The sequence below is a fragment of the Helianthus annuus genome, chromosome 5 (assembly GCF_002127325.2).
Source record: "Helianthus annuus cultivar XRQ/B chromosome 5, HanXRQr2.0-SUNRISE, whole genome shotgun sequence".
Lineage (NCBI taxonomy): Eukaryota > Viridiplantae > Streptophyta > Magnoliopsida > Asterales > Asteraceae > Helianthus > Helianthus annuus.
The window spans coordinates 32042040-32056547 of record NC_035437.2 but is presented as its reverse complement, the minus strand read 5'-3'; the positions used below and the strand labels follow the sequence as shown (position 1 = coordinate 32056547).

Below are 14508 nucleotides of genomic sequence, written 5' to 3'. Positions count from 1 at the left end.
ATATGGCGAACACAACAAATATACCAAACCATGACAACTTATTCACAATACTACTAACACTTTGGGATATTTTCGACCCACCTATTTAACACGAACATCACAATGATTTTTGTTTTTGTTTTTCTTTCTCTTTTTCTCTTTTTTTTTTCTTTTCATTTCCTTTTTTTTCTTTTTTTTTTTTAACAAATATCTCACACACAATTGTCATTCATGGTTGGTAATCAAACGGGTCAAACAAGGTGTTACAAACGAAAGGTATAAGGCTCAACATGGTTAACTAAGGTGGGTTGGATAAACAATCTACAGATAACACAATGGAAGGGATCCTAATGCCTTTATCATTTATGTGCATACGCTAGAGCACAGTCTTGGTACGTATCAAACCACACAAGTTCTAACACAAAGCAACATATGGCCTACACTCATCAATTGAACATTTATTGCAATTCAACTAACAATCTAGTAGGCTCAAATATCTCACTGAATAAAAGGAAATTGGGTTGCCGACACGTAGCATGTGTAATTCCTAAAGCATGTTACCCCTAGTTAGGCATCTCTTCTCAACTATTCTCTAAAAACATGTCAGAAATACTCTCATGAAACTTAAAGGGACAACCATGACTAGGGATCTAAGTTAGTTTAATATCAGCAAGGAACCCATTAGCATTTGAAAATGTTGGTTTTCATGTAGTTCAAGCATTCTTGAGAAACAATTTTTTTTTAAATTTTCAATTTTTTCCAATTTCAACCAATTTTAGCATTTAAGATCAACAATCATACCAACCATCTATCGAGTTACCGCATCCCCACACTTGGGATACATTGTCCCCAATGTATGGTCCAATTTATAGTCATAACCCGAGAGATACCACCTAGCAAACCATGAACGGCTAATAACTAGACGACTCAACACATAACACCATTCCCAACACAAAAATTTCACACCACCAAGTACACAAAAACAAACAAAATAAAGGATAGAGAGACACATTGACCCGATCGGTAAATCAGCAAGTGTCTGTAGCGGTGTAGCTGCTGTGATCAGACAGGGACGTAAACATCTCTTGGATTCTCTGACATCTCATCGGGGATGTTGCCAAACATCCCCACACTTGAATTATTGCATCCGCGAGAATTGAAACGTAGTAACCTGCCAAAACACAACACACACCAAAACAAAACAAAACAAAACAAAACAAAACAAAACAAAACAATACTCTACATCCTCGGGCTGCCTCCCGAGAGCGCTAAGTTTTAGGTCTTCAGCCAGACCGTACCTAGTTTCCGTTATGGTGGTCGAATCGAACACTTTCCTACCGAGTTCCCAATGTAGACTCGATAGTTAACAAGCCACATCAAGCTTTGTTTAACGATGTGCGGCATGCTCTGTAAGAATGATATGCTATTGTGGGCCCATTGCTTGATAAATTGCCCGATGTCTTGCAAACCCACCTTTCGACTCCTAGACCTTGAGCGATCATTCCTAGCTTTTTTGGTTGCAGTAACTAATATGGAAGGAGGATCAAGATATACTTCGATTACCTCAGTTTGTGGTCCTGTGCGAAGCGCTAAGCATTCAACTTCATGTGTCGAGGCACTTGTAACTTCTTCCTTCACTTCACTCTCAACAACAATAAACTTTTTCATGTGTGGTTCTTCATCAAATGAGGAAATCATTGTGGTAGTAGTCTCCACAACCTCCTCACCATCTTGAAAACGGTTTTTGATATCATCGGGTAATGGTGAGATGGACTCTTCTACTCGTATCTTCATAGATAATACATCACACTTCATGCTCAAATAGTCAATTCGTTGTTGCTTTGAAAGGCTGGGTGCTGATAATAATTCGTCGATCTTGGATAACATCGATTCTGCTCGAGCAAGTTGTTCATCCTCCTTCCTCATCTCTATACGTGCATCCCCACACTTATTTTGTGGAATATCTTCTTTCACCTCATCACCTTCAACAATTTTCTCCACATCTGACTGTTCAACAATTGAGAGAATCACCGGTGTGGTATTAACCTCCACAACCTCATCCCTTACTTGAGAATGAGACATCTGTAGAGACACCCATCTATCCCTGGCTTGGCATTTTTCCATTTGAGTCATTCTTGGCCCATCATCCTTCACTTCAGCCATCAAAAGGTCATACTTCGTAATCCATATCTCCAACTAGTCCTCTATTGACAGGTCAGGTTTCGCCAATTCCTTTTCAATGTACGCCAGCTCTCTTTGTCTCATATATTCCATAAGACTTCCAAATTGGGGTGATTGATAGTAACTAGGTGACTGGGGTGCACATTCAGACTCATCCTGATCAACTGTATACTGGGTATGATAGGCATCCTGATAGTGTACCGGATGGTCTTCATAAGAAAGTCGAGAGTATTTATCATAACAATGGTCATACTCCTCTTGGTAATAATGTTGCTCATTGTAGTAATCCAGATCTTCTTGACAATAATATTGAGAACCCTGTGAAGGTGAATTAAAGGACGGGTAATATGGTTGAATATCATCATAATAAACATCTAATTCATATAACTCCCTCTGTGTGTCCTCACACATTTTCCAGAACACAGGACAATCATCACGCGTGTGACATGGACTACCACAACCTCAACATGACCAGTAAGCACTTTCCATAATAAGATCTGCAATGAATCTGCACAGACAAAACTAGTATACCCAAGGTAAAGCAAACAGTGGAATATGTGACGAATAAAACACTATTTTTGGATTTTTTTTTTTTTGAATTTTTTTTATCTATTTTACTAAAAACTTCACAATAAACACTTTGCGCACGCCTCCCCGGCAACGGCGCCATTTTGATGTATGTCGTTAGTGACATGCAAAAACCGAAATAAACTAGTAGCTAGAGTAAGTCGGATATCGAACCAGAGGAGGATTGTGGAAAGTGTCGTAATGAAAAGTTTCAATTAACTACTACAAAATTGGAAAATCAGTTTGTTGATTGTGAGAAATAGCTAAATTAACGAGTAAAAGTGTGATGTAAATCAATAGGAGAAAAGATGGTTCCTCCAGATTTCAGGTTTGCAAACAAGTTTAGTTATGTGTTTAATCAAAACATTCACATAGACATAAATGTTTAACCTAATTAACCAATTGTGATAACCAACGACTAAGTACTCCGGTCAATACATAACGGGAGGTTATCGAATGATTATCAATTACAATTACAAACCCTAACCCCATGTCAAATATATCCCAATTACTAGAACTCTCGGGAACAGAATGCTTAGAAATTAAGGTTTAAATAAATGCAACCAGTTACAATCAGTCAATTAAATCCATGGTGAAAAGCATCGAATGCTTAGATCACCTAGTTACAATGATTAAAAACACATAAAAGTACCTAATTACACAAACCCTCCATCCGAAGGAAACCACAGAAAGACTAGCCGCTCATGTCGGTAATGATGGATCCTTGAACGCCCTCCTTTTTTCTTCCGTCTACTCAGCCGATCTCTATCCTCGTGTCCCCTCCTTTCTGCCGTCGAAGATGATCATGCTGTGTGTTTCATATTCGGCCCAATCCAAAGAGTCCACAACTCTCGGCCCACTTAAACAACTTGATTTGTGGATGATGTATAAAAGCCCACTATTGATGACGATTCTTTTTTTTTTTAGAAAACACAGCCTCCAATATCGATAATGATGGATGATGATGTTTGTGTCATCAACAGGTGTCTTATGTTTCCTTCACGTGACTTGTGATTCCAAATCGGGGGCCCCCAATTTACGAATAATATTGTGATGTGATCTTGATATGTGCCGCCAAAAGCCCAAGTCTGCATGTGTTGATCTTCTTGTCCAGCATGTGCGTGTATATCATTGGGCTTCCCAATGAAACCAAAATGTCGGCCCACTTCCCTCTATTCACATGATGATATATGATGATGAGTAATGTTGCCCAAATATGTATATGGCTGCTAATCTCAAGTCCACGTGAGGTTTAATTAATAGAGTTTGACTATTTTGCCCCTCCAATATTCCCCTTCTCGGCTGTGTGTATAGGATGATTTTAAATTGTGATTATGACACAATTAGGGTCCAATCAAAAGTCTTGCATGTCTGCGCCAAAAGAAATGATTTGATGTTGTGAGGTTGTCGATAATACTCCTCCACGTGATGATAGATTCTATAGAATGGTCCAATGAATAAAATCCTTCAATCCATGCGTGTGCCATATAATCACCACCGTAGCCTACGGTTAAAGAACCGTAGGTTACGATCCATACATTCTGTTGTACTCAATTACTTCTGCCCGTAGGTTACGCTCTTAAGCCGTAGCTTACGTTAAACCTTGAACTTCCAATTCCTTTCACAACATAACTTTCATTGAATGACAATTAGCCCCCTAGACTTTATTCTTTCACATTTTTCTTGTATATTCACGTTATTTCTCGATCCGAACAAGTCCGAATGATATGATATATCTTGGTTATCACCCATGGTCGTTCCATTTCATCACTAAACTCTCCAACTTTACCGAATTACGCGATTAACCTGTAAAATCATAAAAGCTCGTAGTTATCACATTCAAAACATATAACCGCATAAAACGCATTAAATCACACAAGATAACACACTTAAAGCTCATGTTTCACACTCTCCATCAGTTGTCATTGCTAATTGGATATTTCTTTGATTGGTCAAGATTCATGTACCTTTTGTCGGCCCCTAATGTAAGCGGTAGGTTGTTTTTCATCCGGTTGACTAAGGTTTGATGGGTTTTTACAAACGGTTGTCACAACACGAGTGGGGCATCATCTAGGATGATAAAGTTGGTTGGTACTATGGTTTGATTTTTGAATTAAGACATCCTCAATTATTCCCGTAGCTTTTATCATTTTTCGGTTAGAGAGAAAAATAGGTATTTTAAGAAGAGAAAAATAACTAGTACCCAATTTTTCAAAAATGTAGTTTGGCATTATGTTAACACAAAGATCTTTATCAATTAACATGTTACTAATGAAGATGTTTTGAAAAAAAACATGGTACAGGTTTTATGTTTAATTCATGGTGTTCATCTTGTATTAGCGAAGTTTGATCATTTTTTAAGTTAATGCTAACTATTTTTTCGATTTTAGTAGTAGTGTTTAGCTCTTTCAAAAACTTGGCATGAGAAGATACCAAACAATGATTTACAAAAGAACGTTGTAAAATGTGAATTTCTTGAAAATTTTATTGTATTTCGAACTCATCATTTTTAGACTTACCTTATTTGTGGTTTGGTTCATGTGTGATTTTTTCGTTTTGTGGTTCTGTTAGGATCGGTTTTCACTACGAACGATTGCGAAACGAACGTGTGACGTGCGGAATCCGTACACGAACGAGACCAAACACACGAGACGTAATATAAATCGGTGATTCTATTGATGATATGAAACGTACAAAGAACCGTGAATCACCTTGCCACTTTCTCTCTCTAGACTCTCTCTCTAACCTTGAAAGCTCCAAGTCTCAAATGTGGCAAAAGTCTATAATGAAAACCCTAAAGCTCCTATATATAGCCCAAGGCTTATAAGAGATTCCCTCTTATTTACAATATTGCCACCTTGCCTTTTTCTTACAAATTACAATATAAAGCTTTGTTTTCTTCTGATTCTGCTACGAACTGGATTGACGGAGGCAATAGACATTATTGCACTAACAGACTCCCCCTTGGATATTGCCGCAGTCAATCTCGTAGCGTCTTGTCTTTTCTCTCTCTCTCTCTTTGAGTCTTATTGAAACTTTGACGGTATCAGCAACCATAGACTCCCTCTTTCTCGAACAGAATCCCCGTGGATCTGTTTTTTTCTTCAGTTGCTTCTCCTTTCGAATAGACTCCTTTTCTTCAGGCTCCCGCTTTCGTCAAGCTTCCGTGCTTTTGGGATCGACACCTGGCTTTCTGGATACAAGCTCCTCCAGGATAGTTACCTGGCTCCTTGAATGCGCGCTCCTTCTTGCGTTGAGCTTGTCTTCAGACTCCCCCTTAGACTCTGCTATCGGGATCGTAATCTGGTACAACATCTGTAATATCTCAAACATCTATAAGTAAAACATTTTGAACCTCCAGGATTTATGACCTGGCTTTCTCAACATATACTAAAAATATTTTTATAGTGAAAGCATTTTCAGTTGTCCAGGAACCATAACCTGGTACTTTTTAAAAAAAAAATTCAACTTCCCCTATCAAGAAACTTCATAGATTTGACGATTTAAGCGACCAAGATTGGAACATAGCTCTTTAATCTGATTTTAACAATTAAGAATCCAAATCCCTCACAGTAAATAATCATGTTTAGCACTTGGAACGTTGAAAATCAGCTCTCCAACATCAGTTGTAGAAAATCTTTTTGGTTTTTCAAATATTTATGCAAAAAAAACAATATTTTTGGATTTTCGTTTTTTAACGCAAAGCAGAAAAGAAATATTTACAAACAATATTTTTGTGAGTCTGTGTAAGAGGATCATATCAGTTTTTGAGACATATCATCAACACCGTTGATCTTGATTAATCATTAAACCTTAAACAAATTCACTTCTGATTGTCAGTATTGTTGTCCACTTAAACTTCTACACAAGGTTCAATTGATTCGAGATACGAATTAGTGTTTTAAGAACTAACTTACTCATGTGTTCCACCTCAGAATATACTCCTGTATCAAAATTCCCTAGATTCAGTCTTACAGGTGAGTATACCAATCTGATATCTGTATTCGGGTTAGTGCGAGACCTTGAGAGCTCAGGTACGAACTACCGTTCGATCAAAGAGATGAAGGCTCGACTTTCGGTGTGTTCCCTCTAGGGAATCTTTTCTTCAACCGCTATTGATTCATATCTTTCGATATTTTCTCAATTTTTTGCAGAGGGAGAGCTTTCAAAGCGCATTAAAGTATTATACGAGGACTAGGCTATTGCTTCCGCAAAATCAGAAGACCAAGTATAATACCCCAGATATCAAACAGTATAAAGACCTAGTATCTCAGAATCAGGCAATCTCACAAACAAGATTTCGGGGGTTACCCATATATCCGAGAGATGTTCCCCACGAGATAAGCAAGTTTTGATATTTAGGTTTATATCTTGAAAGCAATTTACTAACTATGTGAAGCCTACTGGCACATCATTAGTGAGACTTTTTTTAAAATCATTTTGACTTTACATTTCTTTAGCATGTTGTGATAGTCCACTGATGTACTATCATTTCCTCTTTTTACAACAAAACTTGTTTTTATTTTTTCAATGTTTTTGGCTTTTGAGAATTTATCATGTTTTTGTATTTTTCGAATTTTCAACGTTTCTAAAAATTTTCTTACTCCCCCTAAAATCAAAATATGTTTCAATTTTGATTTTCCGAGAAAATTTAAAAACAATAGGCTGTACAAATAACATGACAAACTGATAAGAATTGCCTCAAATCGCCATCCACTTGGCATAAACAATAAGAACTCCCCCTGACAACAAACTATTTTCTCATTTAGATTTCAAAACACTTAAGTTTGTTTTAATCAAAATGATTTTTCCGAAAAATAAGATTTGTTTGTCTTTTCACAATCTTGGGGTTCTTTCATCATATTGTTCTTTTATTACCACTTAAAAATTTAACATTTTTAGGATCTATCAACAATACCACTTGAAAGATAGTTTTCTCAAGTACAACTTAATGTCCTTGATTAACCACTTGTAAGTCGAAATTGTAAGTCCCCTTTAACCGGATCTTTCAATGATATCAAACAATCACCAAGTTTGTGCGGAATCCAAACTTGATGTGATTCAAGAACAAACACATAAATCAGAAAATACGAAGAACAAAGAACAATACCGAATCACCTTTAAACACTTGCACATGATTCTATTACTATGAATTAGCAAAACCGTCTAGTACAAGTGCTCACGACTACCAATCAATCGCCTCCCTCTCTAGAGAAATTGTAACAATGACGTTCAAAACCTAAAACAAGTTGAAAACTTGTTTATATACATAGACAAGCCCACCTTCCTACATGGGCTTCTCTTGGGCCAAGCTGGCCCACATGGCCTAAAGCTTGGCCCAAGTGACCTATAAAGGTCCACAACCTAATACAAACTAACCCGGTAAAGCCCAGATCGTAACCATAGCCCGTTATATTAATTTGATGCGTCAGTCTCACACTTTAGGGTCTAACAATCTCCCCCTAGACTGATGCCATCAAATTGTCTTCATAACATGAATTCAGCAACGTCTTCAACGAAGCCTATGGTTGTTCTTGACTTCTGAACTCTCAGCACTGGGTCTCTGTCTTCAGCTCTTGTGGTTAGCTTCATATCAGAATCACGATCAGCATTTGCTTGAAAATCTTGTCAAAAAGAATGTGAGAGAAGGATTCTCAACAGCTCTTTTCTTCTTCAGTCTTTGTCTTTCAAGCAGGTTCACGGTACTTCCTCAAATATACTTTCACTGTCAGACGACGTTTCGTATCCGGTTCTTCTAACTCAGGTACAACTTGTTGTTGTGCTGCTTCAGGCTTCTTCAGCAACTAACAGCATCTCAGTCTTCCTCAACCCCTGTTCTTGATTGAAATCAAGTTCTGCACATGCTCACAAACTCATAAGCAAACATTTCTTATGCAACAGAGGAACGTACCACATGAACACTAGGTACATCCAAGTATTTGTACTCAGATTTCACAATTTAAATTCTTTCAACTTTTGATGATCAGTCAAATCTTCAAGAACGGTTACATTTTTAATTTTAAGAAAAACAAATAAGCACTCTATTTTTGGGTTTTTTTTTTTTTTTTTGATTTTATAGAAAAACAAGACACTATTTTTGTATTTTTGAAATTTTCTATTTTTTTAATTTTTTAATTTTAAGAGCCAGAAACAAATAAGAACTCAAGATATAAACAACTACCATAAAATACAATTACAATTGCAGTGGGATCAAAATTCGTTCTCAGGCAGACTAAGGAACACTTTTCAGTACGAGCCTAATCAAACTAGTCTATGCTATTGCCAATATATTTGTCCACTTAAACTTTAACGCTCAACTTTGTGATATGCTTAAGGTAATATTATACTATTATACCCGTGTGTCCCATTCCAAGGCATACCCCCACGATCAAGGTAAGCACAACGATTCATCGTAGCAGGTGAGTATACTGATGTCATCCTTTAAGATATCCCGACTATGTCTAGGTCTGCGTATAATCTGTTTTATCATGTTTTGATTTCTTAACAATGAACACCCAAATAAATACTAATCAAATCCTGGAAATATAAACAGCACACTCTATCATGCAAGTATCTTCCCTACCACATATTTCACAAGTCCAATCTAGATTTCTGAAATCTTAACTGGGAATAGGTTGAGAAGAGAACAGAATAGATCTTTTGCAGAGATGATATAATATACAGATCAAATGAGTTTTTCTCAATTTGATATAGGTTTCTTGGGGTTTCTTTTGGGCACTAGAGGGCCTCTTTCGGGTGTATTAGATCTATAGCGCGACAACGTACAGCTTGGTCAACATGTATCTGGATGCAGCAGAAGCTGTCGTTGCCTAGCACCTCCAGGTCAGCAGATATCTGGATGCAGCAGAGGAGGTAGACGACTTTTTTCAGAGAAGATTTCAGAATCAGATCAAAATTATGTGTATCGGGACAACATACATACATTCAAATAGAAATGAGCTAATTCCAAGTGACTTTCTTTCCTGGGGTCATGTACAATTTTAGTTCTGAACAGAAGGACAGCCAAGATATCCCCAGATGATTCAACAATATAAAGACCCGAAACCTCAGATGTTGGCTATCTATCAACGCAAGATTTAAGACCATAAAATCATACGCCGTTGGTATGTTACCCACATGGTACATAGTTCATTATGTTTATATCACTTAGTATCTTTTATCATTTTGAGCGTCAAGCCTATCGACATATCGCAGTAGATCCTAGTTTTTTCAGCTAAGACACCTTACATGTGTTAGTCAAACCCTTTAACACGAACATTTGTTTCACTTCCCATATCATGCAATCTTTCTTTTTGGCTTTTTCATTTTTCAAATGTTTTTGTATTTTTCTCATTTTCTCCCCCTAAAACAATGCATATTTACAGCAAACTCTTTTTGTATTTTATGAGTTTTCTCCTCCTAAACTCTATATCTTTCTATATGTTCCTCTCCCCCCCTAAATTTGTGCATAAATCTAGTATTTTTGCGCAAATTTACCATTTACTAGAGAAAGGACACTTTATATACAAAATCATAAACTAAGAAAAAGAGAGAAAAATATTTTTGCTTAACCGTTCTGTCATCAGATTGAAGACTAATCAAATTCAAATCAAAGTACTGAATTTAAATGGTACCTTTTGCTGATCATTTCTTACTTCTCTTATCTCCTCCAAAGGAAACATATCATTTGTAAAAAAAAATTGAACTTTTTGCAACAGTGAAATGTTACCCGTTTTTATCTCTGGAACAACCGCTATCAACATTCCAGAGATTGTCAATAGCTCCTCCTTAGTTGTTCCTGAAAACTAAGGAGATTAGTAAGACATGGGTACCCAGGCCATCGTGGTCCTGGGATTACCTGAAGCATCAAAGTAAGACACTTCTTTCAAACACAGGTCCCCTTTCGTTTCAAGGATTGGAGACGTTGCTGCCTTGGATTTGGGTTTCCAAATCTGTTTTGGGTTAACAAACGTGTTTGTTGCCTTCGGTTGAGCAACTTTAGCTGTTTCAGGTTTGTTAGTTTTAGAAAAACGTTTTTGTTCTTGAACAGCCTTGCGTTTGTTTTTAGCAGCGTTCCAATCCCCATCAGAAGGTTTAACCTTGGGATTCACATTCTTCATTGCCTTAGGTGAAGATACCTTCATTGGCTTGGAATGATTGTTATCCTTTGATGTAACCCTCTGATTTTGCATACAGTTGGGTACGCAGGGACGCCTTGTGCAGTTTCTAGCAATATGACCCGCAATGCCACAGTTGTAGCATGTTTGTCTTTTCACCGAAAAGACGTTTTGAGCAGCATGATTCGCTCTAGCAGGTCCTGAAGGACAAACCGGTCCTTTTTGCGCTGGATGCGCCTGCACATTTCTCTTAGACAAAGATGAATTTGGATGCTTGTAGTAGCTGTTTGCAAAAGTCTTGTTGCTCTGAGCACCATTCTTCGTCTTTTCTCCCTGATTGGAACTTTTCATCACCTTGTCACGAGCCTTACGAGATTGTGATTGTTCTTGATGAGCAGACTTCTTATATCCCTGATTTTGATCTTCTCGTTTTGGCTCCTTTTGTGTGTTGTGAACCGGCTCACAAACACCAGCACTAGAGTGAGTATTGGCATTTTGCTGCACTTTTGGACGATGAACACAATTTCTAGCAATGTGTCCAGGAATTCCACAGTGGAAACATGTCTGTCGTTTCAAAGTATGGAGATTCTAATAGCTAGCAGCAATAGCTGATCTGGTGGGTCTAGATGATTGAGTTTGCGTTGCCTGTGTTCCATGTGCCTTTTCTGAGTTCTTCTGTACTTGTTGATCAGAACTAGCATAAGCATGAGATTCAGATGGATGATGTTTTTCGTCTTTTATAATTTTATCAGGATCATTTTGAAAAGACGATTCAGTTTCTGTTTTAATTTCCTTTTCAGAAACATTTTCTTGTGACTGTTCATTGATTATGACCACCTCTTCCTTTACAAAATTAGATCCAGTTTTAATTTCTAAAGATGCAGAAGTTTCATCAACACATGTTTCTTCAACATATGTATCATGTGAATCTTCTTGAGATTTGCTTTCAACCACGGTTTCCAACGGGGTCCCACTAGATTCAACATTAGGGACATCCACTTAGACCGATTCAGAAGAAGAATCAGAACACTGTTGATTTTCTTGAGAAGAAATTTCAGTGGTTTCACTGAATGCGTCCTGAGGGACCACATCTGCCACACTGTCATCAGCTGAAGAGTTAGAAACATTAGAATCACAATTATTATCAACTGAAAAAGAACCAAATAACGACTTAAAAAAGTTTGGTCCAAAAACAGATTCAGAAGCTGTTTCATTTATTGAGTTTTTAGAAAAATTTGAATTTGAATCTGGTTCATTCCCAAACATATCTCCCCGTCTTATTTCAGGTACTTCATCTGCACATGATGAAGAAGCGTTAGGATCAAAAGTACCCTTGGACACAAAACAAACTGGTTGAACCACCTGTTTTTCAACAGGTCTGACATCAGCTGATGACTTATTGTTTTTGGGACCATATGTCATTTTGCTTTCATTCATTATCTCCTCCTCAGTCATGGGCAAGTAAGTGTAATTGTCATTATACGGAGGAGGAGCCTGATTATAACCCAATCCCAACCCTTTCCTTTTATGGTATGCTAGCTGTTGATCACACAGGTTTTTGACTAATTTGCTAGAGGAATCAAACTTTTTAATATTTAGCTCATTTATTTGATATTTATCTTTGATATCCTCCAGTTCTTTAGTCACAATGCATAGTTTTTCGTTAACCATGAAAAGTTGGGTCGTAGCTACATTAACATCATCCTTGAGTTGAATGATGTCCTTTTGCTGAGCTTCGATTTTCTCCTTAAAATGTTTTTCGTTATTAGTCAAAGTGAAATTTTTTCTTTTAATGTCATTATAATCTTCAATTAGCTCAGCGTTGTGTATTTTATAGGCTTCAACCCTTTCTCGACACTCAAGAGTGCAAAAGACAGAAAGTGTATCTTCAACAGTCATTTTTTGAACCACGGGTTTATGAAATATGAATGCCATAATTTCAGCGGGTGGTTGATACTTTTGATCTTTCCCAAAAACACAAACCAAACGAGAACCCGTGTACTCGCTAACTCAAACCCTTTGCACGTGATCGAGCCCGCTTTCTGAACCACACCTCAAAAATCTGTCAAACCAATATCACAAACAAACAATTTTTTTTAAATTATAAAATAAACTCTTTTTATTATTATTTAATTAACATATAAGAAAACTATTTATTATTATTAAAAATCAATGATTAGATAATATCTCCGTCTTACGGGTAGTAGTTGTTGTGACTGCGGATGATCTTTTAAAATTAGGGTTTGTGAACTGGTTTGTCATGACGAAGAAGAAGACAGGAGTTCAGTTCTGTATTTGATTATAATAATAATAATAATAATAATAATAATAATAATAATAATAATAATAATAATAATAATAATAATAATAATAATAATAATAATAATAATAATAATAATAATATTAAAATCATTTGGTAATCATTATCTAATCATTGATTTTTATTAATAATAATAATAAATAGTTTTCTTATATATTAATTAAATAATAATAAAAAGGGTTTATTTTATAATTTAAAAAAAAAATTGTTTGTTTGTGATATCGGTTTGACAGATTTTTGAGGTGTGGTTAAGAAAGCGGGCTCGATCACGTGCAAAGGGTTTGAGTTAGCGAGTACACGGGTTCTCGTTTGGTTTGTGTTTTTGGGAAAGATCAAAAGTATCAACCACCCGCTGAAATTATGGCATTCATATTTCATAAACACGTGGTTCAAAAAATGACTGTTGAAGATACACTTTCTGTCTTTTGCACTCCTGAGTGTCGAGAAAGGGTTGAAGCCTATAGAATACACAACGCTGAGCTAATCGAAGATTATAATGACATTAAAAGGAAAAATTTCACTTTAACTAATAATGAAAAACTTTTTAAGGAGAAAATCGAAGCTCAGTGAAAGAACATCATTCAACTCAAGGATGATGTTAGTGTAGCAACGGCCCAACTTTTCATGGTTAAAGAAAAACTATGCGTTGTGACTAAAGAACTGGAGGATATCAAAGATAAATATCAAATAAATCAGCTAAATATTAAAAAGTTTGATTCCTCTAGCAAATTAGTCAAAAACCTGTGTGATCAACAGCTGGCATACCATAAAAGGAAAGGGTTGGGAATGGGTTATAATCAGGCTCCTCCTCCGTATAATGACAATTATACTTACTTACCTATGACTGAGGAGGAGATAATGAATGAAAGCAAAATGACTTATGGTCCCAAAAACAATAAGTCATCAGTTAATGTCATACCTGTTGAAAAACAAGTGGCTCAACCAGTTTGTTTTGTGTCCAAGGGTACTTTTGATCCTAACGCTTCTTCATCATGTGCAGATGAAGTACCTGAAGTAAGATGGGGAGACATGTTTGGGAATGAACCAGATTCAAATTCAGATTTTTCTAAAAACTCAATAAATGAACAGCTTCTAAATCTGTTTTAGGACCAAACTTTTTTAAGTCGTTATTTGGTTCTTTTTCAATTGATAATAATTGTGATTCTAATGTTTCTAACTCTTCAGCTGATGACAGTGTGGCAGGTGAGGTCCCTCAGGACGCATTCAGTGAAACCACTGAAATTTCTTCTCAAGAAAATCAACAGTGTTCTGATTCTTCTTCTGAATCGGTCTCAGTGGATGTCCCTAATGTTGAATCTAGTGGGACCCCATTGGAAACCGTGG

The 14508-nt window shown here is 36.6% G+C and overlaps 1 protein-coding gene across 1 annotated transcript; it reads right to left on the bottom strand.

The window, feature by feature from the left end:
- Positions 1–2175: 2175 nt before the first annotated feature.
- Positions 2176–12743, bottom strand: LOC110943103. The gene is made up of 4 exons (XM_022184858.1): positions 11912–12743; positions 11490–11842; positions 10866–11408; positions 2176–2478 (listed from the first exon to the last, which is right to left on the bottom strand). Exons 1-4 carry the CDS (start codon positions 12741–12743, stop codon positions 2176–2178), a joined length of 2031 nt encoding a protein of 676 aa, XP_022040550.1.
- Between the last annotated feature and the right edge of the window lie 1765 nt (positions 12744–14508).

Excerpts from the sequence above, each read along its gene's own strand:
- LOC110943103 (XM_022184858.1), bottom strand. The coding sequence starts at position 12,743 with ATGACTGTTGAAGATACACTTTCTGTCTTTTGCACTCTTGAGTGTCGA. Across the intron at positions 11,843-11,911 it reads GGTCCCTCAGGACGCATTCA|TGGATGTCCCTAATGTTGAA; the intron begins GTGAAACCACTG and ends AATCGGTCTAAG. Across the intron at positions 2,479-10,865 it reads ATCATTCCAAGCCAATGAAG|GGTTCTCAATATTATTGTCA; the intron begins GTATCTTCACCT and ends TCACCTTCACAG.